This window comes from Ranitomeya imitator, chromosome 5 (genome assembly GCF_032444005.1).
Source record: "Ranitomeya imitator isolate aRanImi1 chromosome 5, aRanImi1.pri, whole genome shotgun sequence".
Taxonomy (NCBI): domain Eukaryota; kingdom Metazoa; phylum Chordata; class Amphibia; order Anura; family Dendrobatidae; genus Ranitomeya; species Ranitomeya imitator.
The window spans coordinates 48,518,825-48,546,753 of NC_091286.1; the positions used below are offsets into that span (position 1 = coordinate 48,518,825).

Below are 27,929 nucleotides of genomic sequence, written 5' to 3' on the forward strand. Positions count from 1 at the left end.
TATGTGGTTGTAGCTTTATCAGCCAGAAAGAAAATGCCAAAGATAACGCAGCGCATGGCCACACAAGAGTGATGAGTACATACAGCCATGATGTAGCACCCCGCTATTTATTACTGGCGGTGCACCCTTCCCCCTTTATGTCAATAACGCAGCACAAATGGTGCAGAATGCCGTGTGTGTATCCATCCCAGCTACAAAGAAGGACATCATGGCTGCTGTCGCATCGGAATGGATTGGAGTTTTCTTATTTGCCCCGTTTTATGCAGCCATAGCTTTAGTTTATTCTGACGACCTATTTTTCCTTCTAGGTGGAAAACCATGAATTTCTTGTGAAACCTTCTTTTGATCCCAACTTGACCGAATTAAGAGAAAAGATGGACGAGCTTGAGAAGAACATGCAGTCTACTCTAAACAGCGCAGCTAGAGAGCTCGGTGAGCGTGGTCCTCATAAGCCAAAGGGGTCCGTCAGATGCCGCCCTTGTACCACAGATCTGGTACCGCACCAACGCCTTGCTATCTGTCCCATGTCCCTCACTTGCTATAGGTCCCATTGTGCTAAATGTATTTTTTTATCATTTATTTGTCAATATTCCAAATCTCCAAAGGGGAAAATAGTTATAATTTATATATTTTGTCTGTCTGCAAACTTTTAGCCATTACTGTTTGCATCAGAATTCTTGCTATTTTCAGTCTGGATTCTTAAGTTGAACACTATGTATAGTTATATAGGTTGAAAAAGACTTGGGTCCATCAGGTTCAACCTTTCTCCACCAATTATACATTTCGCCACTAAACTATGTATAACCCACAATGTTATACAGAGGTTGGTACACAAAATGAGAATGCTTGGCCTGGGGGAAAATGTGTGTAAATGGGTTAGTAACTGGCTTAGTGATAGAAAGCAGAGGGTGGTTATAAATGGTATAGTCTCTAACTGGGTCACTGTGACCAGTGGGGTACCGCAGGGGTCAGTATTGGGACCTGTTCTCTTCAACATATTCATTAATGATCTGGTAGAAGGTTTACACAGTAAAATATCGATATTTGCAGATGATACAAAACTATGTAAAGCAGTTAATACAAGAGAAGATAGTATTCTGCTACAGATGGATCTGGATAAGTTGGAAACTTGGGCTGAAAGGTGGCAGATGAGGTTTAACAATGATAAATGTAAGGTTGTACACATGGGAAGAAGGAATCAATGTCACCACTACACACTGAACGGGAAACCACTGGGTAAATCTGACAGGGAGAAGGACTTGGGGATCCTAGTTAATGATACACTTACCTGGAGCAGCCAGTGCCAGGCAGCAGCTGCCAAGGCAAACAGGATCATGGGGTGCATTAAAAGAGGTCTGGATACACATGATGAGAGCATTATACTGCCTCTGTACAAATCCCTAGTTAGACCGCACATGGAGTACTGTGTCCAGTTTTGGGCATCGGTGCTCAGGAAGGATATAATGGAACTAGAGAGAGTACAAAGGAGGGCAACAAAATTAATAAAGGGGATGGGAGAACTACAATACCCAGATAGATTAGCGAAATTAGGATTATTTAGTCTAGAAAAAAGACGACTGAGGGGCGATCTAATAACCATGTATAAGTATATAAGGGGACAATACAAATATCTCGCTGAGGATCTGTTTATACCAAGGAAGGTGACGGGCACAAGGGGGCATTCTTTGCGTCTGGAGGAGAGAAGGTTTTTCCACCAACATAGAAGAGGATTCTTTACTGTTAGGGCAGTGAGAATCTGGAATTGCTTGCCTGAGGAGGTGGTGATGGCGAACTCAGTCGAGGGGTTCAAGAGAGGCCTGGATGTCTTCCTGGAGCAGAACAATATTGTATCATACAATTATTAGGTTCTGTAGAAGGACGTAGATCTGGGGATTTATTATGATGGAATATAGGCTGAACTGGATGGATAAATGTCTTTTTTCGGCCTTACTAACTATATATGTACTGAGGAAATCCAGTGGTGATTTTCTTAGTAAATAGGTCCCCGCTCGCTCTACCTTATTCTCTGCAGTAACGACGGGGTTCAGATATCTGGCAGTGTAGAAAAGGACAGTCTGTGAATGATCAGTAAATGATGGATTGGGCATGTTCTCGGCATTACATCCATTGTCTGCTGATGAACTACACACTTAATTGATGGGCTTGTAATGCAGCGGGTGTGGTGGGCCATCCGCCCCAACATGGCCCCTTCTTCTTGTTTCCCCGTAATTACTATAAATCTCCCCGCTCATACTTTGACTCCGGCTTCACCCTTCAGCTCGTTCCTTGTCAGCTGTTCAGATTTCACCAATTATTCATTTTAATTATGGATGTCAGAGTCAACTAACTAATGTCGATTAATAGATATGAAAATGTGCCCATCACCACTGACATTGACATCGCAATAACATACCTTCTCCATTGCACAGAAAAAAAATCCCGTCTGTGTTGCAGAGTCAATGTGAAGTCTCCATACTTTGCTGGAAGTCTACCTTATACTGTCTACTAAGTGCTCCCCTGAGACCTTTTATTCTCCGCGCCGGCCCTGTCGGAGGAGAGCTTTAATTGGCTGCATATATGGGCACAGAAAATGGTTGTTAACACCTAAAAGTGACACAAGAAAAGCTCGTTATCATTGTGGTAATAAGTCTGGTGGAAACTTCAGGTAATAAGTCAGGAATTTGTCTCGATTTTTATCTTCTATTTTCTATCCCCGACACGCAGGTCTGGATCCTGGAAAAAGCATAAAATTAGAATCGAATGCGCAGCTCGGTCACTATTTCCGTGTAACCTGCAAGGAGGAAAAGGCTCTGAGGAACAACAAGAAGTTCTCGACAATTGATATTCAGAAGAATGGAGTGAGGTTCACAAACAGGTATCGATCAGTCTCGCCTCTTGCTGCTCGTCTGTTTTAGGTTCGCTCCCGCATTCATCATGGATTCTGTTTTATAAAGTATCTAATCCGTTTTGTATTTGAAACCTGGCAGATCTTGTTGCCATCAAAGTGCGTGTTTTAAAGGGGCTTATTTATTATTTTTTTCCTCTTCAATGATGATTCTGCAGGAAAATATTTACAAGTACAATTTTTTTTTTTCACTTGTCATCTGTGACGTCCGTATGCAATCTGTTATTTTACAGCAGAAGCTTTTAATAATAATAATTTACAAGACCGAGCGCAATTTCCCATGTTAAACAATTGCATTGTATACTGTGGCTCCTTTTTTTTTTTTTGCGCACCCATTTATTTGAATGGGCGAAACTCTATTTGTTTTTTATATCATGCTGTGATTTTTTTTTTGCATGCAGAGTCAGTCTTCTAGTCTTTACTGACCCATTGAATTACATGGGTCCAATTGTGGTCCCTTTCCTTGCAAAAAATAGCAAAAATACGGTCGTGTGAATGAGCCCTAAGAGAGCGTCGTCAGACTTGGGGGAGCTCAGCGCTGTTGGATTTCTGTTAGATTTCCTTGACAATCTAGCTGAGACACTCTGCATAAGCAAATAGTGGGACTATTTGGGGGGGGTTGCTTAATTTTGCATTTAGGACGGAGTGGAAAAGTGAAAAACGTGCAAAGATCCACGGTTTTCAAATTTTCCACTTACCGACCTCTTTTAGAGGCTTCTAAAATTCTACACATGGTGTTGAGGCTGCTGTAATTACAGGATTGCATTTCTATTTCAGCCTCCATCTAATTCTCTGCAGCGGACAATAGCAGGGAGAAAGTAAAGGGCTATAGTAAAGGTACCTTCACACTGAACGATATCGCTAGCGATCCGTGACGTTGCAGCGTCCTGGCTAGCGATATCGTTCAGTTTGACAGGCAGAAGCGATCAGGCCCCTGCTGTGATGTCGTTGGTCGGTGCAGAAAGTCCAGAACTTTTTTTCGTCGCTGGACTCCCTGCAGACATCGCTGAATCGACGTGTGTGACGCTGATTCAGCGATGTCTTCACTGGTAACCAGGGTAAACATCGGGTTACTAAGCGCAGGGCCGCACTTAGTAACCCGATGTTTACCCTGGTTACCAGCGTAAAAGTAAAAAAAAAAAAAAACACTACATACTTACCTTCCGCTGTCTGTCCTCCGGCGCTGTGCTTCTCTGCACTGTGAAAGCAGAGCACAGCGGTGACGTCACCGCTGTGCTTTCCGGCTGGCGCTCAGTCAGTGCAGAGAAGCAGAGCGCCGGGGGACAGACAGCGGAAGGTAAGTATGTAGTGGTTTTTTTTTACTTTTACGCTGGTAACAGGGTAAACATCGGGTTACTAAGCGCGGCCCTGCGCTTAGTAACCCGATGTTTACCCTGGTTACCAGGGGACTTCGGCATCGTTGGTCGCTGGAGAGCTGTCTGTGTGACAGCTCTCCAGCGACCAAACAGCGACGTTGCAGCGATCGGGATCGTTGTCTGGATCGCTGCAGTGTCGCTAAAAGTCTCGTCCTCATGTGCTCAGTTTAAGGTGTCCTACCTGCAAGTGAATGAAGCTAAAGAAAAAGCATAGAGAAATAATTTTTAATTATAGATTGAAAAGCTAAATGTATACACTAAAGTGCCTATTAGAAGAAATGTAAAAGTTTGTCACTATAGGGGCGATTTCAGCTGCCGAATTTCTTTTGTATAACTTTTTTTTTTTTTTACTTTTTGTTTTGCCTAAAACTTCATAATAACCTGATTTATTAGTGTCCGTCATACAGTTTTCTCCTGTCACCCTAGCTCTAGAAAGGTTATACAATCCAACAACTGATATGAAAGAAAATAAAAGAATAAGGACAGAAGCAAAGGAAACTACATAAAAAGCATAACAAAGGAATTTCCACATCTCCCGTGTTCAGTGCTACTTATTTCTGCCGTATCTGAGGATAAATGCTTCAAGTTTGGAGAGGTCCTTGGTTTTGTTGCACGTGTAGATTTTTACAAACATCTTTTAAGTGTTCGCTCTTTGCAAAAGGATCCTGAGCTTTACTGGAGACTCGTGAATGATAACGCAACGCATCGCTTGCCTTTGTAGACTTTGTTCTTTTTGGAAGTATTTCTGAAGTGAGTCAGTGTATGAAATTGGAAGCACAAATCAAAAAAAGGAGGCATTACAGGGTAATACGGCATTTATTCTGGTTTACAAATGGTAACGAGGCTGTCTCTGCTTATGAGTCATCCACAGGTCGTTTGGTGAGTCAGATTATCAAGCCGTCCTGATATTTAATTTACACTTTTCTGAGGAATCACATATAGCGAGTAGATTGTCCAAAACTGTTCTGCTGGCCAGAATAATAGGAATAGTGCGTGTATAGCTTTGTAAATATGGGGAACCGAGGACTGGTATAATATCGATATATTTGATGTAGCAAGTGTGTAAATAGCAGGGATCGGTCGTATAAGAATCATCAAAACTGGTTCAAATATTCTAGGGACGGGTCCAGATGTGGTGGCAATTGCCGCTGATTTCAGTCTGCCCTGCAAATCCTCAGCAGTGTAAAGTACAGCTCTTGCTCCATATGTAATGCAAACAGTACAATCCATAACAAATTTGCTTGTTACCTACATATTTATTGCTACTTCACAACGGAAGTTACTCATTACATGTGGACTCAATAGGGTATTTTCAGTTAACATGGCGGATTCTTTTTTTTTTTTTTTTTCTTTTCTTTGTTTGGAACTCATGTAGCTAGAAGAGTGAACAATATTCCAAGCAATTAAGTAAGGGTGCATTCCAAAAATGGCAAAAAAGTGAGGACTTTTCCTGTACCCAGCAACTATGTTTGTGTTTTAACACATGGACTTTTTCAAGCAGTGGTTGTACACAGAAAGCCCAGTAGGTTTCAGTAGGCACCACTGTGAAGAATATTGGAGATATCATCTTTATCCTTTGTAGCATCTGATTATAAAAACCGTTTCAGCATGTACTGTGGAAACATGACACCCGGCCAGCTTCAAAGAAAGGGATTCACACACCCCACTAGCTAGTTGGTATATAACCTTCTACAGGAAGACCCCTGTGGATTTAAGCCATGTGACCTCAGTCCTTTGTTCAGCCAGCTAGGATTTCATAAAGGAGTTATGGAAATACTATGTCCTAGCTGTACATTGTGTATTTATCTGAAGATCCCCAGAACAGGGCAAGCGCCTGCCTGGGTCTCGAGTGATTCTAACACACACGGTAAGGGAGATACATAGAACAGCCAGTAGCATCTAGGTAGCAAAATTGTGTTTAGTTTCTATGAGTATTAGGGACCCGGTCTGATCCGATGGTGTAAGAACCGTAGCCATAGGACCTCCCAGAAAGGAGTTATGATCTTTCATAGGTTTTTGGGGGATTTATCTCCAAACTTCAAAGGGAGGGGATTTAGGTTCAGCCCAGAGGGCAGGAGGGAAGTGACCCAGAGGGTTAAGTGCTTGTGTGCAGCATATCCTATTGCTTTTTCTCTGGGAGGTTTCGAGGACACACCTCTGAGGAGAAGAGACAAAAGGGACCACAAGTCTCCCATGTGACGGCCCCTCACCCACAAGCCAGGACTTTCATCTAACTAGTAACTGACCATATGTTGCTCAAAGGCTCTCTTCAAGTAGTATATATCAGTCTTGTGTTTTCGTTTTTAGGCTTCTCAATAATTTGACCAAGACTTCGGCGATAGCAACCACCCATGTTATTCTTGCCTATCCATACTTTTGTGTTCAGCTGTTTTGTGCTATTGTCATTCATTGTGGTTGTTTTATGGTAGGTCAACTTGTGCTCCCCATTCACATTAGGCTTTTAACGGTTGGGCCAACCAATATCGAATGTTCTGACAACACTCTAATGTGTATGTGGCTCCCGGACAGAAAATTGTCGGAGCAGAGAAGGGTCCTATGTATCTGATTTTGTACTGAAGATCGCATTATTCTCCCAGAGATAAGCCGCCGGCAGATACAACTGGCAGCAACTCTCTCTTGGAGCGCCTTGGTGTATGGCAGAGACAGACAAAACATGCCACCATCACACCCATCCTCAAAAAAACTAACCTTGACCCAACTGCTATGCTCAGCTATCGCCCCATATCACTGCTCCTGTTTGCTTCAAAACTCCTTGAGCAGCATGTCCATGGTCAACTTTCCTCCCACCTCTCATCTAACTCTCTCCTTGACAACCTCCAATCTGGCTTCCGCCCCCACCACCCCACCGAAACTGCCCTGACAAAAATTACTAATGACTTACAGCCAAAGCAAACAGACAGTTCTCCATCCTCCTCCTTCTCGACCTGTCCTCTGCCTTCGACAGTCGACCACTGCCTACTGCTGCAGATTCTTTCTTCCCTTGGCATCAAAGGCCTTGCCCTGTCCTGGATTGCCTTATACCTTTCCGACTGCACATTTAGCGTTTCCCACTCCCACACTACCTCCTCATCCCACCTTCTCTCTGTTGGTCCCTCAAGACTCTTGTCCTAGGGCCCCTACTTTTTTCCATCTATACCCATGGCCTAGGGTAGAAGGGTAAAGTCCCATGGCTTCCAGTACCACCTGTATGCGGACGACACTCAGATCTACCTCTCTGGCCCAGATGTCACCTCTCTGCTGTCCAGAATCCCGGAGAGTCTGTCAGCCATATCCTCCTTCTTCACCTCTCGCTTCCTAAAACTCAGTGTAGACAAAACCAAACTCATCATCAGTCTCCCTCTCGCGTATCCCTCTACCTGATCTATCTATTATGGTAAACGGCATCACGCTCTCTCCTGCACCTGAAATCCGCTGCCTCGGGGTAACTCTCGACTCTGCCCTGTCCTTCAAACCACACGTCCAAACTCTTGCCACCTCCTGTCTTCTCCAACTCAAAAACATTGCCGGAATATGTCCCTTCCTCAGCCCACAATCTACCAAAATTCTTGTGCATGCCCTCATCATCTCCCGCCTTGATTACTGCAACACCCTCCTTTGTGGCCTCCACGCTAACTCTCTTGCACCGCTCCATTCTGTCCTCAACTCTGCTGCCCGGCTAATCCACCTCTCTTCTCGCTACTCCCCTGCTTCTCCCCTCTGCAAATCCCTCCACTGGCTTCCAATTCCCCAACAAATCTAGTTCAAACTACTAACACTGATCTACAAAGCCATCCACAACCTGTTCCCTCCCTATATCTCTGAACAAATCTCCCAATATCTTCCCTCACATAATCTCCGATCCTCCCAAGACCTCCTACTCTCCTCCACACTTATTCGTTCCTCACACAACCGCCTCCAAGATTTCTCCCGAATATCCCCCATCCTCGGAATTCCACGCCTCAACACATCCGATTATCCACTACCCTCGGATCCTCCAGATGGAACCTGAAAACCCATCTCTTCAGGAAAGCCTACAGCCTGCAATAACCATTCCACCTCCCCACCACCCGAGCTGCCGCCTCACCACCACCCGAGCTGCCGCCTCACCACCACCCGAGCTGCCGCCTCACCACCACCCGAGCTGCCGCCTCACCACCACCCGAGCTGCCGCCTCACCACCACCCGAGCTGCCGCCTCCCCATTCCCCGAGCTGCCGCCTCCCCATCACCTGAGCTGCCGCCTCACCACCACCCGAGCTGCCGCCTCACCACCACCCGAGCTGCCGCCTCCCCACCACCCGAGCTGCCGCCTCCCCATCACCTGAGCTGCCGCCTCACCACCACCAGAGCTGCTGCACCCCCGACCTTCTGTCTCTTCCCCATTATCCCATAGAATGTAAGTCCGCAAGGACATGGTCCTCTTCCCCCTGTACCAGTCTCTCATTGTAAATTTGTTTACTGTAAACGATATCTATAACTCTGTACATAACCCCTTTCTCATGTACAGCACCATGGAATTAATGGCGCCATATAAATAATAAAATAGCTGCCGGCCGGACGATTTGCCGAACCTGCATTTAGCGGACAGCCTTTTAGGGAGTATGCGGGGTTTAAGACCTCTTCATCTTGCTTATTTATGGACGGTAATGTTGGATTTGCGCTTAGATCCATTTATGTGTATTTTTGCCACCCATTCTACTTTTAAAAGTTGTTTTCAATCCCAAAATTGAATTGTTTCTCTACTCTCTCACCGGGCTTTTTGTGTTTTCATTTCATTTCCTTGGGCTTTTGTAAAGGCTTCTATTAAATTGCATTTGTTTTTGGAGGATTTGGAATCTAAATGAGGAAAAAATGTTAATAAAGACGTGGAAAAACACATTCTTTAAAGGTTTATTTGCTCGTCAATGCTCTCCAGGCAGCTGACTGTTCCTCCTACCGCTAATTGACTCCTTTATAATAGAAGGGATTAGCTACAGAGGATGGAAACTTATAAGGCTCTATAGACTATACTTTTTTTTTTTTTTGACACGTCTGCTTACAAATAAAACAAGGCAGATAGTTGTACAATGTGTAAATGGGTGATTAATGTATCTTTTCAGAAGCTAATCTCGCCCAAAGTGAGCGTGGATTGAGGACGGTGTTATTATTTCGAGGCGTTGTGCGGCCACCTGCTCCGGCCAGGCTTGCTTTGTTCTGATGCCAGGTGCTTCCTGTGTTACTGATCCTTCTGGTGTTATCTCAATCGTTATTTACATATTAAGTCCACAAGGCAGAAATGCCACGGTGTTATGGTAACGCAATAATACAGCGATGACAGCGATACCTGAATTATTAAAATGAAACAAATGCACGTTTGCCTCAGGAAAATCTGACTGTATTGGGTCCATTTGCCTCTCATGCCTGGCGAAAACTTTCTTCACACAAAGGCCTGTGTTGTGCACGGAAATGGAAGTGAATAGATCATATGTTTGTAGCCCTTTTAAAGGGAATCTTGTCACATTTTTGCTATGTAATTTGACTGAATTTAGGGACAGAGAACCTGATTCCAGCGATGTATCACTTAGTTTGCTGGTGCAGCAGTTGATGGAATCAGTGTTTTCTCTGCTGCAGATCTAGCAGAGCTTGAATGCTGAGCTGTGTATAACCCCGCCCTCACCACGGATTGGTGCTAATTAGAGATGAAGGTGTGGTTGGACCAGGAGGCACGGGACATCTAGTCTTCTAGTGATAATCTCCTGCTGATAACAGTGGTTTTTTTTTTTAATAACTCAGCCCACGAAGTGACACATCGTTGGAATCAGTATCTCTGCCCCTCTGTTGCTGTCATATTGCATAGTAAAAACATGCTGACAGATTCCCTTTTAATACAAAAATAAATTAAATGATGACTTGATTAGTTTCTGTTGCCAATAACTGAACTAGAATAGCCCAGAGTTTAATGGTAATGTAGTATCTTATTTCTGAAGGAAGGACATCTATACTCATTAAGCGGGCGCTATAATTGTGGGTGGAAAGTACAGTCAAATGTTTATGCTTTCTCTGTTTAAGATCACCCAATATTTAATGGAAAAGTTTGCAAAATTGTCCAACCCACTCAAGCCAAAGCTATAGTTATAATCCAGGGAAGCCCAGTAAAAATCTGTTAGTTGACTTGAGTGGACAGAAGACGTTAATAATAATATTTATTTTATTAATAATCTTTATTTTTATATGGCGCTAACCTATTCCGCAGCGCTTTACAGTTTGCACACATTATCATCGCTGTCCCTGATGGGGCTCAATCTAAATTCCCTATCAGTATGTCTTTGGACTGTGGGAAGAAACCGGAGAACCAGGAGGAAACCCACGCAAACACGGGAAGAACATACAAACTCCTTGCAGATGTTGTCCTTGGTGGGATTTGAACCCAGGGACTCCAGCGCTGCAAGGCTTAAGTGCTAACCACTGCACCACCGTGCTGCCTACTTTGGATCTTTAGCAGCACATGGTGTGCCTTAGGCCTCTTTCACACTTCCGTCGGTACGGGTCCGTCGCAATGCGTCGGGCCGATGGACGTTGTGAATTTTTTGCACAACGTGGGTGGCGAATGCAGTTTTTCGACGCATCCGCTGCCCATTCTGCAGTCCAGGCGGGAAGGGGGCGGAGTTTCGGCCGGGCATGTGCGGTCGAAAATGGCGGACGCGACAGACAAAAAAGTTACATTGAATTTTTTTTGTGACGACGATCCGCCAAAACACGACGGAACCGTCGCACAACGGACGCGACGTGTGACAATCTGTCGCTAATAAAAGTTTATGGGCAACAAACGCATCCTGCGGGCTCATTTGCAGGATTCGTTTTTTGCCCGACGGATTGCAAAAAACGCTAGTGTGAAAGTAGCCTTAGGCCGCTTTCACACTTCCGTCTATCTGTTTCCGTCACAATGCGTCGTTTTTGTGGGGAAAAAAAAAAAAAAACGATCCAGCAAATGTTTCTGCTGGATCCGTTTTTTTCTCATAGACTTGTATTAGCGACGGATTGTGACGGATGACCACACGTTTCATCCGTCGTGCACTGGATCAGGCGTAAAATCGCTGTCCGTCAGGTGGAAACAACGCACAGAGGAACGTTTTTTTCTGCACGTCGGAAAATCGCTCAGCGACAGATCCTGCGCTGTTCGTCGTTGGCTATGATGTAAGCTTATGGTCGCAGGATCCGATGCTGACTGTCAAAAGCAGGAATCCAGCGACGGATGCCGTCTTTTGAAACTGAGCTCTCTCACTCTCTTTTTACTATTGATGCTGCCTCTGCAGCATCAATAGTAAAAAGATATAATGTTAAAAATAATAAAAAAAAATCATGATATTCTCACCTTCCGGCTTCCCCCGTAGCTTTCCCAATGCTCGCGATGCTCACCGGCAGTTCCTGTTCCGAGTGATGCTTTGCGAAATGACCCGATAACGTAGCGGTCTCATGAGACCGCTACATCATCACAGGTCATTGCTCGCAAGGAATTACTGGGAACGGCAGCAGCGGGAAGACTGAGGTAAGAATATCACGATTTTTTTTTAAAATAATTATTATTTTTAACATTGGTTGTGTATGTGTTTTCGCAGTGGAAAACCGCTGCAAAAACGCATACACAACGTGTGCACACAGCCTCGACAGGTCCATCAAAAACACAGTGCACCCATTTTTTACAATCTGCACAGGATCCGTCTTTTCAACATTTTGACGGATCCTGTGCAGATTGTAAAAGCGGAAGTGTGATAGACGCCTTAGTAGTCTGTTTTCTCTCATATATATTATATGACAGATGCAATACTGGATCTCGGCAGATGGAAAGAAAGAATAAGTGGTAGTCCTACATAGCTACAGAATCCACCATGAATCACTTGTCACGCACATATGGTGGGTAAATGGTGTCTTCACTCCATCTAATTGTCCCATCTACTTTCTAATCCAAACAGGTTAATGTTTATGCCGGGATATATCCCAGTTGGTATCTCCTATTTCTCCTGAATTAGATAAAGTGTAGATATAGTCAGATAAGGATGAATTTTTCTTTCTTTTCTAAATACTTGCACAGTGCTAAAAAAAAGTTTTGCCATTTATATAAAAACACACGATGTGCAGCCTTTTTCTGTGCACCAGAAGGAGCCACTCGGCGAAACCCAGCATCTAGCCAAGTTCAGTGAAATAAACCACATGGTGAAACCCAGGGGTCACCAAGTTGTTGTTTTATTTTTGTTTTTTTGGGGGTAGGGATAAAGCCCTAATTTCTTAATACTTTAGTGGGTTTATATATCCATTTCATTTCTATAGTAGAGAAAAAATATATTATTCTGGATACTGATGATGTTAAAACCCATAGTGCCTTTTACACACTTGAAAATGTGCAAAGATGCCAGGATAGCAGATTTTATTCTCCGCTGCTGATTTTTCTGTCAAGGATCATAGGAAAAGACTAAATATCGAGTTAGTGAAAAAAGGCTTATCGAAAAAAAAAAAAACAAAAAAAAAAACTTACCCAGTAAAATATAACTTTTAATAAATATATACAATAAAAAATATCAAAACTGGACTATAAAATGAAACTGCCCAACCAAAGACAATGTAGAAAAAATGGCAATAGACGAATGGCGCACATTTAAAGAAGGCAATCACGGTTTCTCTACATCAATTAGTGTAGAAACACCACAAGAAGAAAACCGCGGGTATTTATACCCAGAGGAATCAATTCGGTCAATGCCTATATTGTTTGGCTGGGCCCAGTTTTGGCATTTTTTAGTGTGTGTGTGTGTGTGTGTGTGTGTGTGTATATATTATATATATATATATATATATATATATATATATATATATATATATATATATATATATATATATATATATATATTTAATAGTTATGTTTTTTCCCCGATAAGCCAAAGATCATGATTTGTTAATTGGTTTGATGTCATCGCGTTTTGAAGTTATCCTGAACGAGTAGGCAGTTGACTTCGAAACGCGTTGACTTTAAACCACTTTGAACAAATCTTGGTTCTTGGATTGTTGACTGGCAGAGTAAATCCACTTTCCTGGTATCTTGAGGCATTGTAGCTGCAGCTGATATCAGACGCTGTATAGTGGTTGTGTGGCATACAGGTGAGCAGATCTCGTACGCTTACCCATTCTGCCAACTTAATTAAGACCCTATTTACGCTTTAAGGTCCCTTATAGGATCATGCACATGAAAACGTGGCTGCCTAAGCTTGTCTTGAGTTTTTTTGCACACATCTTCTTTCTGACCTAGCCTGGGCTTTACTCTGGAAAGACACCATCTGAGATACGGCTCCTAAAGTGACCATTCATCTGTTCCGATGGGACGAGTATATTGACGGGACGATTTGGTGCAGTACCGACGCCATTTTCCCCTTGTGAGCAGGAGTGTAGTGAGCGACTCTTAAGTGGATTGTGTGGATGTTGCATGCTGAGTGGGTAGTGTGGTGTTTCTAGTGTTAATGACGGTACAGCTTGATCCCACGCTGTGTTGTGGTTGTTTTTCCCGTCTAGAATCATTACTTCCAGATGACTATACAATAGCGGACAGTGAATCCATGAAGCATTCCATGTAAAATGGACCCATAAGGCCTCCATCGTACGGTTATGGTACACGAGCAATAATGTTCTTTAAGTTGTCTGATATTTGTTAATTACTTGGCTTTCTAAGATAATGTCTTTAATAAGAGTCTGTGTACATCTGTCCTTTCATCCGGCTGTTTCCTAAGCTCCCATATAATTTTTGCACTAATTCTCGAGCATGAGTTGCTGTTAGTACTGAGCCGACACAGTTGACAACATGCGGCTAGTGCCAATATAACTGAGTTATCGCTGAGTGACACAACCATGAATAAATAATGTTCATGCGAGCAAGTTAATTTCAGGCGTAGAAATAATTCTGTCACCCATAATCTTAATGAAATAGTGTTATTGTGCTGTATATTCCAAAATCAATCCTCCCCACCTTACTGGTGCAGGCCTAATGCTTCTCCGTACAGGGAGTGTTACTTTTTGGCTATTACTGTATCAGTAGGACTGCACATCTTATCTAGCATCTGCTGGGCTCTGATGTTGTTGTTTTGGTTTTTTTTTAATAAGAGTTGTCTCATTTAGAAAATCATTTTTGACTTTGGAGAACCCAATGTGTCCAGTGCATTACACTAAGGGCGTTAATTTTAATGAGAACTGTGTAATGTGTAATTTCCCCTGTGGTGGCGCTGCAGGAAATCCAACTAGCTGTAAAGTTCCCCAACAGCTTATAGCTGATCGTAGGGGGTCCCAACAGCGCCATGTCCTGCCTTCAACTCCTTATTCGGGGACCATTTTAACAGGAACTGGTCCAAACCGATGCCAGAAAAGGATTGTAAAGATGTCAGTCTCCAAAATGTCACTTTTATTATAAAGGAAAAAATATGGCGTGGAGTAGCCCAAGTTGAGCTAATGAGTCCATAAGAGTGTCAATGCCCTCCATGCGGCTGGCATTCAATGGCCTGACCACCCTATACAGGTGACCACCGTAAGAAAGTATACTGTGCTGTTTAAGGGGAATCTATCAGCGGTTTTTTTTTTTTTGCTATGTAATTGGAGAGTAACATAATGTAGATGCAGAGACCCTGATTCCAGAGCTTTGTTGCTTACAGGTCTGTTTCAATACAATCAGTGTTTTTTTTGCAGTGCTGTGAAGTCTGAGTCTGTATAAAATGGACACATTTTATAAAATATATACCGTAATACATTGGGTACAGTAGTACAATGCAGGATGTGATGTAATTTTTTTCATAAGAATTTGGTAAAGTTATGAAATGTCCTATAAATGTCTGTTCTGTTACTGATCTAAGGCTCTCTGCTTGTAGTTGAGATGAATGTGTGCTGCACTATATGTACATTCTCAGAAGTGACCAGGGCTGTGGGGTTGTAGATGAGATGAATCTGTGCTGCACTTTATGTACATGCTCAGTAGTGACAGGTGCTGTGGGGTCGTAGATGAGATGAATCTGTGCTGCACTTTATGTACATTCTCAGTAGTGACCAGTGCTGTGGGGTTGTAGATGAGATGAATCTGTGCTGCACTTTATGCACATGCTCAGTAGTGACCAGGGCTGTGGGGTCGTAGATGAGATGAATCTGTGCTGCACTTTATGCACATGCTCAGTAGCGAGGCTCCTACTTTACAGATCTGGGGATAAAAGAATTGGGAAGGAATGCTTGCAGCCCTGCACTCATCTCAGAACTGCTAGTGAACAGGAAAACAGGATTAAGACAAGTAAATGACTTGATTATTGTATTATAATGGTGATGAAAAGTCTGATGTTACCATTTTACTACAGTAAACGTATCACTTAAACATTTATGTGGAAGTCCGGGTTAATTGAGGAGTATGAGTGGGAGGTTTGGCTTACCGACTCCACGGCCCTGTTTTATCGGCAGAAGATAAACAATAGATTAATAGGTATCTCGTGCCTCCTGGACTAACCCATCCCCACCATTGATTAACAACTTTCTGTCAATATATAATGTACACAGAAAGCTGCCAATCAGCAGTGTGGGCGAGGTTATACAGAGCTTGGCATTCTGAGCTCTGCTGGATCTGCAGCATAGAAAACTGATTCTATCTCAACTGCTGCAACCAGTAAACTACTGTAAGTGACACATCGCTGGAATCAGGGTCTTAGCTCCTACATCATGCTTTTGTCAGATTACCTAGCAACAATCTACTGATAGATTCCCTTTAACGCTGTGGCCAATGGGTGACACATTCCATTGTATTGCTATTTAGTAGCATATGACAGGTGATTTCGTCGTGGAATATTCTGTACAATTATAGTAATGTAAAGAGAGCCTAACATTTCTTTAAGCAGGAAATAAGTTTGTCTGAGTTATTGAATTAAGCATGTAAAGCTCATATAAAGTTTGACATCTGTTGTGTTTTTTTTAAAAGAAATATGGATTTTATGATGTACGGTATTTTTGTTTTTCATTATAGCAAATTGAGCTCTTACAACGAGGAGTACATTAGACACAGGGAAGAGTATGAGGAGGCTCAAAATGCGATTGTGAAAGAAATCATTAATATCTCCTCTGGTGAGTACCGTGCCTTTTGTGCTATAACCCCTTCTGTATTTTACATATTAATATAGATCATTGATTAATGGTACATGTATAGCTAATCATTTGGATTCGTGGATGAGTTCGCAACTTTAAATTTAGTCAAACAATTAATAATTTCTGCTTGAATGGTGAGAAAGAGAACAATGGAATTATTAAGGGAATCTGTCAGCAAAACTTCACCCCCAAATTACATGTTCATTTAGCTCTTTCAAAGACAAGTCCAGCAGTGTCTTTACGTGGCTCATCTGTTCCTCCGTTATTGAGAAATACGCGTCTGAATTGATATGCAATTGAGGCTGAAGAGCTATGGTAGATCTGAAGCCTCCGTCACTCCAGCTCTATTCTACACCCAGCACCGCCGCTTGTTTGACTGACAGCCTTTATGTTCTGTGACTTTAACCCCTTTCTGACATCGGACGTACTATCCCGTCGAGGTGGGGTGGGCCCCTATGACCACGGACGGGATAGTACGTCCAGCGCGATCGGCGGCGCTCACGGGGGGTGCGCGGCCGATCGCGGCCGGGTGTCAGCTGCCTATCGCAGCTGACATCCGGCACTATGTGCCAGGAGCGGTCACGGACCGCCCCCGACACATTAACCCCTGGCACACCGCGATCAAAGATGATCGCGATGTGCCGGCGGTGCAGGGAAGCATCGCGCAGGGAGGGGGCTCCCTGCGGGCTTCCCTGAGCCCCCCGCAGCAACGCGATATGATCGCGTTGCTGCGAGGGTCTTACCTCCCTCCCTGCCTGCTCCAGACCCGGATCCAAGATGGCCGCGGATCCTGCAGGGAGGGAGGTGGCTTCACAGCGCCTGCTCAGAGCAGGCACTGTGAAGGCTGTACTGCTCTAAGTGAGATCAGTGATCTGACAGAGTGCTGTGCACACTGTCAGATCACCGATCTGTGATGTCCCCCCCTGGGACAAAGTAAAAAAGTAAAAAAAAAAATTTCAAAATGTGTAAAAAAAAAAAAAAAAAAAAAAAATATTATTCCCATAAATACATTTCTTTATCTAAATAAATTAAAAAAAACAATAAAAGTACATATATTTAGTATCGCCGCGTCCGTAACGGCCCGACCTATAAAACTTGCCCACTAGTTAACCCCTTCAGTAAACACCGTAAGAAAAGAAAAAAATGAGGCAAAAAACAACGCTTTATTATTATACCGCCGAACAAAAAGTGGAATAACACGCGATCAAAAAGACAGATATAAATAACCATGGTACCGCTGAAAGCGTCATCTTGTCCCGCAAAAAACGTGCCGCCATACAGCATCATCAGCAAAAAAATAAAGTTATAGTCCTGAGAATAAAGCGATGCAAAAATAATTATTTTTTCTATAAAATAGTTTTTATCGTATAAAAGCGCCAAAACATAAAAAAATGATATAAATGAGGTGTCGCTGTAATCGTACTGACTCGAAGAATAAAACTGCTTTACCAATTTTACCAAACGCGGAACGGTGTAAACGCCTCCCCCAAAAGAAATTCATGAATAGCTGGTTTTTGGTCATTCTGCCTCACAAAAATCGGAATAAAAAGCGATCAAAAAATGTCACTTGCCCGAAAATGTTACCAATAAAAACATCAACTCGTCCCGCAAAAAACAAAACCTCACATGACTCTGTGGACCAAAATATGGAAAAATTATAGCTCTCAAAATGTGGTAACGCAAAAAATATTTTTTGCAATAAAAAGCGTCTTTCAGTGTGTGACGGCTGCCAATCATAAAAATCCGCTAAAAAACCCACTATAAAAGTAAATCAAACCCCCCTTCATCACCCCCTTAGTTAGGGAAAAATTAAAAAAATGTATTTATTTCCATTTTCCCATTAGTGCTAGGGTTAGGGCTAGGGCTACAGTTTGGGTTGGGGCTAAAGTTACAGTTAGGGTTTAGATTACATTTACAGTTGGGAAAAGGGTTGGGATTAGGGTTAGGGGTGTGTCAGGGTTAGAGGTGTGGTTGGGGTTAACGTTGGAATTAGGGTTAGGGGTGTGTTTGGATTAGGGTTTCAGTTATAATTGGGGGGTTTCCACTGTTTAGGCACATCAGGGACTCTCCAAACGCGACATGGCATCCGATCTCAATTCCAGCCAATTCTGCGTTGAAAAAGTAAAACAGTGCTCCTTCCCTTCCGAGCTCTCCCGTGCGCCCAAACAGGGGTTTACCCCAACATATGGGGTATCAGCGTACTCAGGACAAATAGGACAACAACTGTTGGGGTCCAATTTCTCCTGTTACCCTTGGGAAAATACAAAACTGGGAGCTAAAACAAAATTTTTGTGGGAAAAAAAAAGATTTTTTATTTTTACGGCTCTGCGTTATAAACTGTAGTGAAACACTTGGTGGTTCAAAGTACTCACAACACATCTAGATAAGTTCCTTGGGGGGTCTAGTTTCCAATATGGGGTCACTTGTGGGGGGTTTCTACTGTTTAGGTACATTAGGGGCTCTGCAAACGCAATGTGACACCTGCAGACCATTACATCTAAGTCTGCATTCAAATGGCACTCCTTCCCTTCCGAGCCCTCCCATGCGCCAAAACAGTGGTTTCCCCCCACATATGGGGTATCAGCGCATTCAGGACAAATTGGACAACAAATTTTGGGGTCCAATTTCTCCTGTTACCCTCGGGAAAATACAAAACTGGGGGCTAAAAAATTTTTGTGGGAAAAAATTTTTGTTTTATTTTTACGGCTCTCCATTATAAACTTCTGTGAAGCCCTTGGTGGGTCAAAGCGCTCACCACACATCTAGATAAGTTCCTTAGGGGGTCTACTTTCCAAAATGGTGTCACTTGTGAGGGGTTTCTACTATTTAGGTACATTAGGGGCTCTGCAAACGCAACATGGCGTCTCATCTCAATTCCTGTCAATTTTGCATTGAAAAGTCAAACGGCGCTCCTTCCTTTCCGATCTCTCCCATCCGCCCAAACAGTGGTTTACCCCCACATATGGGGTATCAGCGTACTCAGGACAAATTGTACAACAACTTTTGGGGTCCAATTTCTTCTCTTACCCATGGGAAAAATAAAAAATCGGGGGTGAAAATATAATTTTTGTGAAAAAATATGATTTTTTATTTTTACGGTTCTGCATTATAAACTTCTGTGAAGCACTGGGTGGGTCAAAGTGCTCACCACACCTCTAGATAAATTCCTTAGGGGGGTCTACTTTCCAAAATGGTGTCACTTGTGGGGGGTTTCAATGTTTAGGCACATCAGGGGCTCTCCAAACGGAACATGGCGTCCCATCTCAATTCCAGTCAATTTTGCATTGAAAAGTCAAATGGCGCTCCTTCGCTTCCGAGCTGTGCCATGCGCCCAAACAGTGGTTTACCCCCACATGTGGGGTATTGGCGTACTCAGGACAAATTGTACAACAACTTTTGGGGTCCATTTTCTCCTGTTACCCTTGGTAAAATAAAACAAATTGGAGCTGAATTAAATTTTTTGTGAAAAAAAGTTAAATGTTCATTTTTATTTAAACATTCAAAAAATTCCTGTGAAGCACCAGAAGGGTTAATAAACTTCTTGAATGTGGTTTTGAGCACCTTGAGGGGTGCAGTTTTTAGAATGGTGTCACACTTGGGTATTTTCTATCCTATAGACCCCTCAAAATGACTTCAAATGAGATGTGGTCCCTAAAAAAAAATGGTGTTGTAGAAATGAGAAATTGCTGGTCAACTTTTCACCCTTATAACTCCCTAACAAAAAAAAATTTTGGTTCCAAAATTGTGCTGATGTAAAGTAGACATGTGGGAAATGTTACTTATTAAGTATTTTGTGTGACATATCTCTGTGATTTAATTGCATAAAAATTCAAAGTTGGAAAATTGCGAAATTTTCATAATTTTCGCCAAATTTCCATTTTTTTCACAAATAAACGCAAGTACTATCAAAGAATTTTTACCATTGTCATGAAGTACAATATGTCACGAGAAAACAGTGTCAGAATCACTGGGATCCGTTGAAGCGTTCCAGAGTTATAACCTCATAAAGGGACAGTGGTCAGAATTGTAAAAATTGGTCCGGTCATTAATGTGCAAACCACCCTTGGGGGTAAAGGGGTTAAGCAAAGGCAGGCGTCGGTCAAACAGCAAGAGGCGGCGCTGGTCATGGAATAGAGCTGGAGTGACAGATTCTTGAGAACTGCAATAGCACTTAAGCTCATTTGCATATTAATTAAAATGCTAATTTCTCAATAACTGAGGAAGGGACTGGCCATATAATGGTATTGCTGGACTTGTCTTTTGAAAGCACCACATGCACATATAAGGCTACATTCACATTGGCGTTCCGCCAATGTGCGTCGCTGTTGCGCCGGCGACGCAGCGGCGACGCAGCGGCGACGCGCCCCTATGTTTAACATAGGGGACGCGTGCGTCGTTTTGGTGGCGTTTTTCGCCACGTGCGTCGTTTCCGACGCTAGCGTTGGACGCAAGAAAACGCTACATGTAGCATTTTCTGTGCGTCCGATTTTCGTCGGAAAACGACGCACGCGTCGCAAAACGCGCGCGTTTTTGCGCGCGTTTTAGCGTGCGTCGCGCGTTGCGTCGCCGACGCACGGCGGCGCAACGCTAATGTGAACGTAGCCTAAGTAGTTTATAGGGTGAAATTCCACTGACAGATTCAGTTTAAGGTGACAGATCAAAATAGAAGCCTACAGTGGGCAATGAGTATGACAATCACTGGTGATTTAGTTGAACACTTTGGTCCTTTCCATTCAAGACTATAAACTATAGGTTTGTCTTCAGCTGCTTTTGTATAATGACTAAAGCTCAAATATGAATAGTCATGTGAAAAAAATGTGTGTGTGTGTGTGTGTGTGTGTGTGTGTGTGTGTGTGTGTGTATATATATATATATATATATATATATATATATATATATATAGTTTTCAACTTTATTAATGGTTCAGCATCTGAGAATATATACGGTACTTTATGACCTTCTTCGTAAAAATAATGTAAAAAATTGTTACTTCTCCAAATTTCATGATCTGCTACTCTTTCGTTTTTATGTCTCCTTCATTTTCTTTTTCTTCCATTATCTGCTCATGTGACCTGATTGATGATAAATGTTCTGTTAATTTTAATGTTCATCTGTTGGCTTGTTTGCCGCAGGAACATTTCACTACATAAATAATCTTTTTGCTATTGAAATGTAAAAAAAAAGTCAATGTTTTGTCCCTTGGCACATAAAACAAAGGTTGGTACCTTTTTTTTTTCCTTTGCTCAGAAACCTTTATATAGACGTTTTAGGGCATTTAAAATTGACCCAAATCAATTGATTGCCAGAGATGGGCAGACACCTGGATGTTTGGGTCCAGCTGGTTCAGCTGAACCGTTACAAAAAGTTCTGGTTCAGGTACCAGAACAGTACCCGGATCCCATTCACTTGGGGTCCATGTGCATGACAGTACTGCAAACACTGCTTCTGATCGATGGTAAAGTCAACACCGTCGGATAGACAACCACGATTGACACGCTGCCAGATGACAGGGCAGGACCTGCTGATGGGAGTACTCATCAGCCTGCGCTGTAAATAAATAATTAAAAAATAAAAAATGGCATGAGTTCCTCTGTATTTTTGATAATTAACCCTTCAACCCTCAGCTGGTTATCAAGAATAGATGGGTCCCCACTCTAACTTTTTAAATTATTTAAATAAATATTAAAAAAATAAAAAACCGGCATGGGGTCCCCCCCCCATTTTTGACAACCAGCCTTGCTAAAGCAGACAGCTGGGGACTGGTATTTTCAAGCTGGTAAGGAGCCATGGATGTTGCCCACCCCCTGCCCAAAAATAGCAGCCCGCAGCCACCCGGAAACGGCGCATTTCATTAGCCCGACTAGGACTGCAGCCTCTGTGACCTGTGGTAACCGCAATGACGTCACCGCTAGTCACTGAAGCTGTGCCCACAGCAGCTCATTCATCAGTGGTTTTCAGCCTAGATGGCTGCTATTTTTAGGCTGGGGGGCCATGTCCATGGCCCCTTACCAGCACCCACTCCTTTTTTTTAAATAATGTATTTGAACAAATGAGTGGGGGCCTTTCTATTCTTGATAACTAGCCTTGCGAGCCCCCATCACACACAGCGAGATCGCTAGCGAGATCGCTGCTGAGTCACAAGTTTTGTGACGCAACAGCGATCTCAGTAGCGATCTCGCTATGTGTGACACGTAGCAGCGACCAGGCCCCTGCTGTGAGATCGCTGGTCGTGTCGGAATGGCCTGGGCCATTTTTTGATCGTTGAGGTCCCACTGGGTACCACACATCGCTGTGTTTGACACCTTACCAACGACCTCGCTGACAGGACGTCCCATTGAAGCGTCATGAAATAGCATCGTTGTACAGGTCGCCGCATCGCTGCTGCGTCGTTGGTGAGATCTCACTGTTTGACATCTCACCAGCGACCACATAGCGACGCTTGAGCGATCCCTGACAGGTCCTATCGTTGTCGGAATCGCTCAAGCGTCGCTATGTGTGACGGGGCCTTAATGCTGACAGCTGAGGGTTGCAGCCCCCCCAGTAGTGAGTTTTGCATGGCTGGTTGCCAAAATGGCATGGCAACGTTTCGGCTCACACTGAGTGAATTTTCTTCACTGTGATTGACTGCAAAGCGGGAAAGGTGTCATTAATACATACATTAACATGTAAAATTTTGGGCACTCCTGCTCAAAATTAATGTTATTGTGAACAGTTAAGCATTTGAAGGTAAAATGATCTCTAAAAGGCCTAAAGTGAAAGATGACACATTTCCTTTGTATTATTGTATTATAAACAGCTGTCTAGACCTCTGAAAATTGTGGAGGCCTACAAAGCAATTTGAAATGTAATTAAGAAATGTCAGTTAACAGGAACAGTGGAGCTCAATATAAGGTCTGGAAGACCAAGCAAAATTTCAGTGAGAGCCGCTCGTTGGATTGCTAGAGGCAAATCAGAACCTCCGCTTGACTGCAAAAGACTTTCATGGAAGAGTCATCTCTCTTACATCCTCACCATAAAATTCAGTTTCAGAAGTGCACAAAAGAACATCTAAACAAGCCCTGATGCATTTTAATTTTGGAAACAAGTCCTCTGGACCGATGAGGTTAAAATAGAACTCCTTGGCCACAATGATCAAAGGTATGTATGGAGAAAAAAGGGCACAGAATTTCATGAAAAAAACCATCTCGCCAACCATTAAGCATTTTTAAATAGAGAGATTCGTGGATATTACCCGCGCTGCTGCATAAAGGAATGTCCAGGCATATTGGAGATATAAATGGTGGTTTTATTCTCAACGCATTTCAAAGTCACTGGGACTTCTTCAGGGGATGATAAAACCACCATTTATATCTCCAATAGGCCTGGACATTCCTTTATTAACCAGCGCAGGTAATATCCACGAATCTCTCCATTTGAAAATTCTGAAGCGGTCATTGTCTGACCAGTGGATCTGCGGCAGCTGCTAAACTCGGATGAGTTTCTTTTATGCCATAACTCCAAGAAATATCAGATGAGTGCAAACTCATTTATACTCTGTGATTTGTATCTGATAAGACCCTATTGGCGCTCTTTTCTCATACAGTATTCCCTACAACCATTAAGCATGGCATTGGATCAATCATGCTTTGGGGTTGTGTTGCAGCCAATGGCACGGGGAACATTTCATGGTTAGAGGAAAGAATGGATTCAATGAAATTTCAACAGATTCTTGATGCAAACATAACACCATCTCTAAAAAAGCTGAGCTTGAAAAGAGGGTGGCTTCTACAAATGGATAGTGATCTTAAACGCATGTCAAAATCCACACTAGACTACCATATATTATTGAGTAAAAGCCGACCTAAGTATAAGCTGAGACCCCTAACTTAGCCACAAGAAACTGGGAAAACTTAATGACTCGAGTATAAGTCTAGGGTGGAAAATGTAGCAGCTACCGGTAAATTTCAAAAATAAAAATAGATACCAATAAAAGTAAAATTAATTGACACATCAGTAGGTTAGGTGTTTTTGAATATCCATATTGAATCAGGAGCCCCATATAATGCTCCATACAGTTCATGATGGCCCCATAAGATGCTCCATACAGTTCATGATGGGCCCCACAAGATGCTCCATATTAAAATATGCCCCATATAATGCTGCACAAAGGTTAATAATGGCCCCTTAAGATGCTCCATACACACATTTCCCCCATACAGTGCTGCATAAAGGTTAATAAGGGCCCCGTAAGATGCTCTATAAAGACATTTGCCCCATAGAATGCTGCACAAATGTTGATTATGGCCCCATAAGATGCTCCATAGAGATATTTGCCCCATATAATGCTGCACAAATGCTGATTATGGCCCAATAAGATGCTCCATAGACACATTTGCCCCATACAGTGCTGCATAAAGGTTAATAAGGGCCCCATAAGATGCTCCATAGACATTTGCCCCATATAATGCTGCACAAATGTTGATTATGGCCCCATAAGATGCTCCATAGAGATATTTGCCCCATATAATGCTGCACAAATGTTGATTTATGGCCCCATAAGATGCTCCATAGAGATATTTGCCCCATCCTGTAGACTGTGAGCCATCGTGGACAGGGTCCTCTCTCCTCCTGTACTTGTGTGCGCCTTGTTTTGCTCATGTTTATTATTTTTGTCTATATTTGCCCCGTTCACATGTAAAGCGCCGTCGAATAAATGGCGCTTTAATAATGTATAATAATAATATAATGCTGATTATGGCTCCATAAGATGCTCCATAGAGAGATTTGCCCCATATAATGCTGCAGAAATGCTGATTTATGGCCCCATAAGATGCCCCATAGAAATATTTGCCCCATATGCTGTTGCTGCGATAAAAAAAAAAAAAAAATGACATACTCTCCTCTCGTCGCTCAGGCCCCCGGCATTTGCAATATTCACCTGTCCTCGTTCCACCGCCGGACGCCGCGGTGTCTTCCTCATCCTCTGCACTGACGTTCAGGCAGAGGGCGCGCATTAATCACGTCATCGCGCCCTCTGACCTGAGCGTCACAGCAGAGGACGTGGAAGACGGAGAGGTGCCCGGCGGTGGAACGGGGACAAGGTGAATATCATGCAATGTTGCTCACCCTCCCCATTATACTTACCTGCTCCCTGCGCGGTCCCTGGCAGCTTCCCTAATGGTCTTCTCCAGGTGCTAACAGCTTCTTCCAGCGTTGAGCGGTCACATGGTACCGCTGATTACCGTAATGAATATGCGGCTCCACCCCTATGGGAGTGGAGTCGCATCCATATTCATTACTGTAATGAGTGGTACCATTACGTACCAATTTGTTGTGTTGAACCAATATACACAATGGAAATAAACGTGTATATCAAAACGTGTAATTGTAATAATTTTCTGGGACAATTTCTATAGTGCCAAAACTTTCAACTATGACTTTATCAAATGTACAACTATCACTTACATCAAGTTTCGTAGTTCTCCCACCTCTTCAACATTTTTAGGATTTCAAGAAGTTTGAGGGATATTTCTTTCTGTTGTTTTTGTCACCATGAAGACCCATTTTGTTATATTAAAATTACAGTGTCCTGATTGCATGTGTAGTCACGGTACTCATGTGATTGGAAGAAACGTTCGATCTTTTGTTTATCCATGCTGAAGTCATAGCAGATTGTGGGATACAAGCGAAAAGCTTAGTATAGGTTCCCCATCAGATGCATTGAAGGACCCTGGCGCTCTGTTGCTTGTCATTAGGTAACACATAAGTATGCTTTTAAATGTCATTTGATCCTTTTAATCTCATTATGTCTTTAAAAAAAGATTAACAATATCGGAAAAGAAAAAATGTAAAAATATGGAAATTAACTACTATAAATGGTACTAGAAGAAGCACAACTAGAACAATAATCTAACATCAAGGCTATGTGCACACGGTGCATTTTCGTGGCATTTTTTCCGCTCAGAGACTTTCCAAAAATGCTATGGAATCCAATTCAGTGAGAATCCTGAAGTGCTGTGCGCATGATCAGTAATTTTCCTCGAGTATTTGCAGTTTTTTTTTTCTCTATAGCATATCAATACTTTATGTGGATTTTTAGCATTTTTCACCCATTGACTTCAATCAAGTCAATCAAAACCGCAGCAAAAACGCAGGTATAAAAATGTTTGCGGATTTGCTGAGTTTTTGTTTACGTTTTTTACGGTGTTTCCCATGCTGTCATCTGTGTGACAGCGTGGGAAACACCAGCGTGGCGGCTCTGATTGGCGGTAACGCTACGACTGGCAAAACCGTCAGTCAGAGCGCTGCGGGGTTCACAGAGGAACTGTGACCCGCAATAAAAAGTTTACAGCAGGCGTGGGCTGATGAGAGACTACTCCTCCCATCAGGCTACGTCTGCTGTCACTGATAACAGTGATAACAGGAGCCGCTGATGGGAGATGTATTCTCTTGGCAGCCTGTGCTTAACTTCCCACGGCGATCTCACGTGTTGAACAGTCACATCGGGAGATGACACTGCTCTAACCGGTTGCTGCGATATTCTGATAGGAAAGTCATTGCTCCCGCAATGTATGCACTGAGCTGCCTTGAGATAGTTCACTGGAGTTCATCAGCTGATCAGCTCCGGTGCGCTCCCTTACGGCACCATCGCTGTGTGAGAACTTTTTCACGCAGTGGTGGTGCCATAAGGGAGATAATCGGAGCTGATCAGTTGGATGAACTCCGGTGAACACTCTCAGACCGCAGCTCAGTGCTATACACTGCGGGAGCAATTACCTCCTGTGTCAGTGTCTTGCTGGCTGTTCTTAAGAGCAGTCACATCAGTGACTGCTCTCAAAGTCATTAGGATTGTCATGGAACATTATGGATTATTTTCTCTGGGGACAGGTGAGGAATATTGTGGTATATTTTATTTTTGTTACAGGAGACGTTGGCTTCAGTGGATTAGGCGTTCAGTGAGTATGGTTTATTTTAGATTCTATAAAGGTGTCTGTCATTATTTCAAATAAAGGACTTTATTCTGGATGTGTTTTTTTTTTTTTTTAATAATGGGGTTAGTAATTAGGGTGTCTTATAGACGCCTATCCATTACTAACTTCTAGGCTTGATGTCATCTGATAATATAAAGGTGACATCAACCACCCCTCCCCCCAACCATTACCCCACTTGCTACTGCTACAGGGCAGTGGGAAAGAGCTAAGCTAAGCGCCAGATTTGGTGCATCTTATAGATGCACATTTTCTGGGGCGGCTGAGAGCTGATTTTTAGTCTGGGATGGGTCCAATATCCATGGCCCCTTCCTAGGCTATTATCAGTCTGCTGCTGTCTGCCTAGCATTTGCTGGTTAGTTTTTATTTGTCAATATTTTTTTCTGGGATCCTCTTTGTAAAGTAGCCAGTAAAGTCTAAGCAAACAGCTGATATTAATAGCCTGCAAACCTTTGACTGTTGGCTCCTTCCCAGAATATTAACATCAGCCATCGGCTTTCCCTCTGCTAGTTATGAAAATTACGCAAGAGCCCACGCAAATTTTTTTTTTTTAATTAAC

General features: G+C 42.9%; 1 protein-coding gene across 1 annotated transcript in view; it reads left to right on the top strand.

Annotated features, from left to right (window-relative positions):
- Positions 1–27,929, top strand: part of MSH2 (mutS homolog 2) — a 160,614-nt gene that overhangs the window by 90,973 nt on the left and 41,712 nt on the right. The window contains exons 9-11 of the mRNA XM_069768645.1: positions 309–432; positions 2,725–2,875; positions 16,285–16,382. Of these exons, the coding sequence (XP_069624746.1) occupies positions 309–432; positions 2,725–2,875; positions 16,285–16,382 (373 nt within the window). The remainder of the gene's footprint in view (positions 1–308; positions 433–2,724; positions 2,876–16,284; positions 16,383–27,929) is intronic.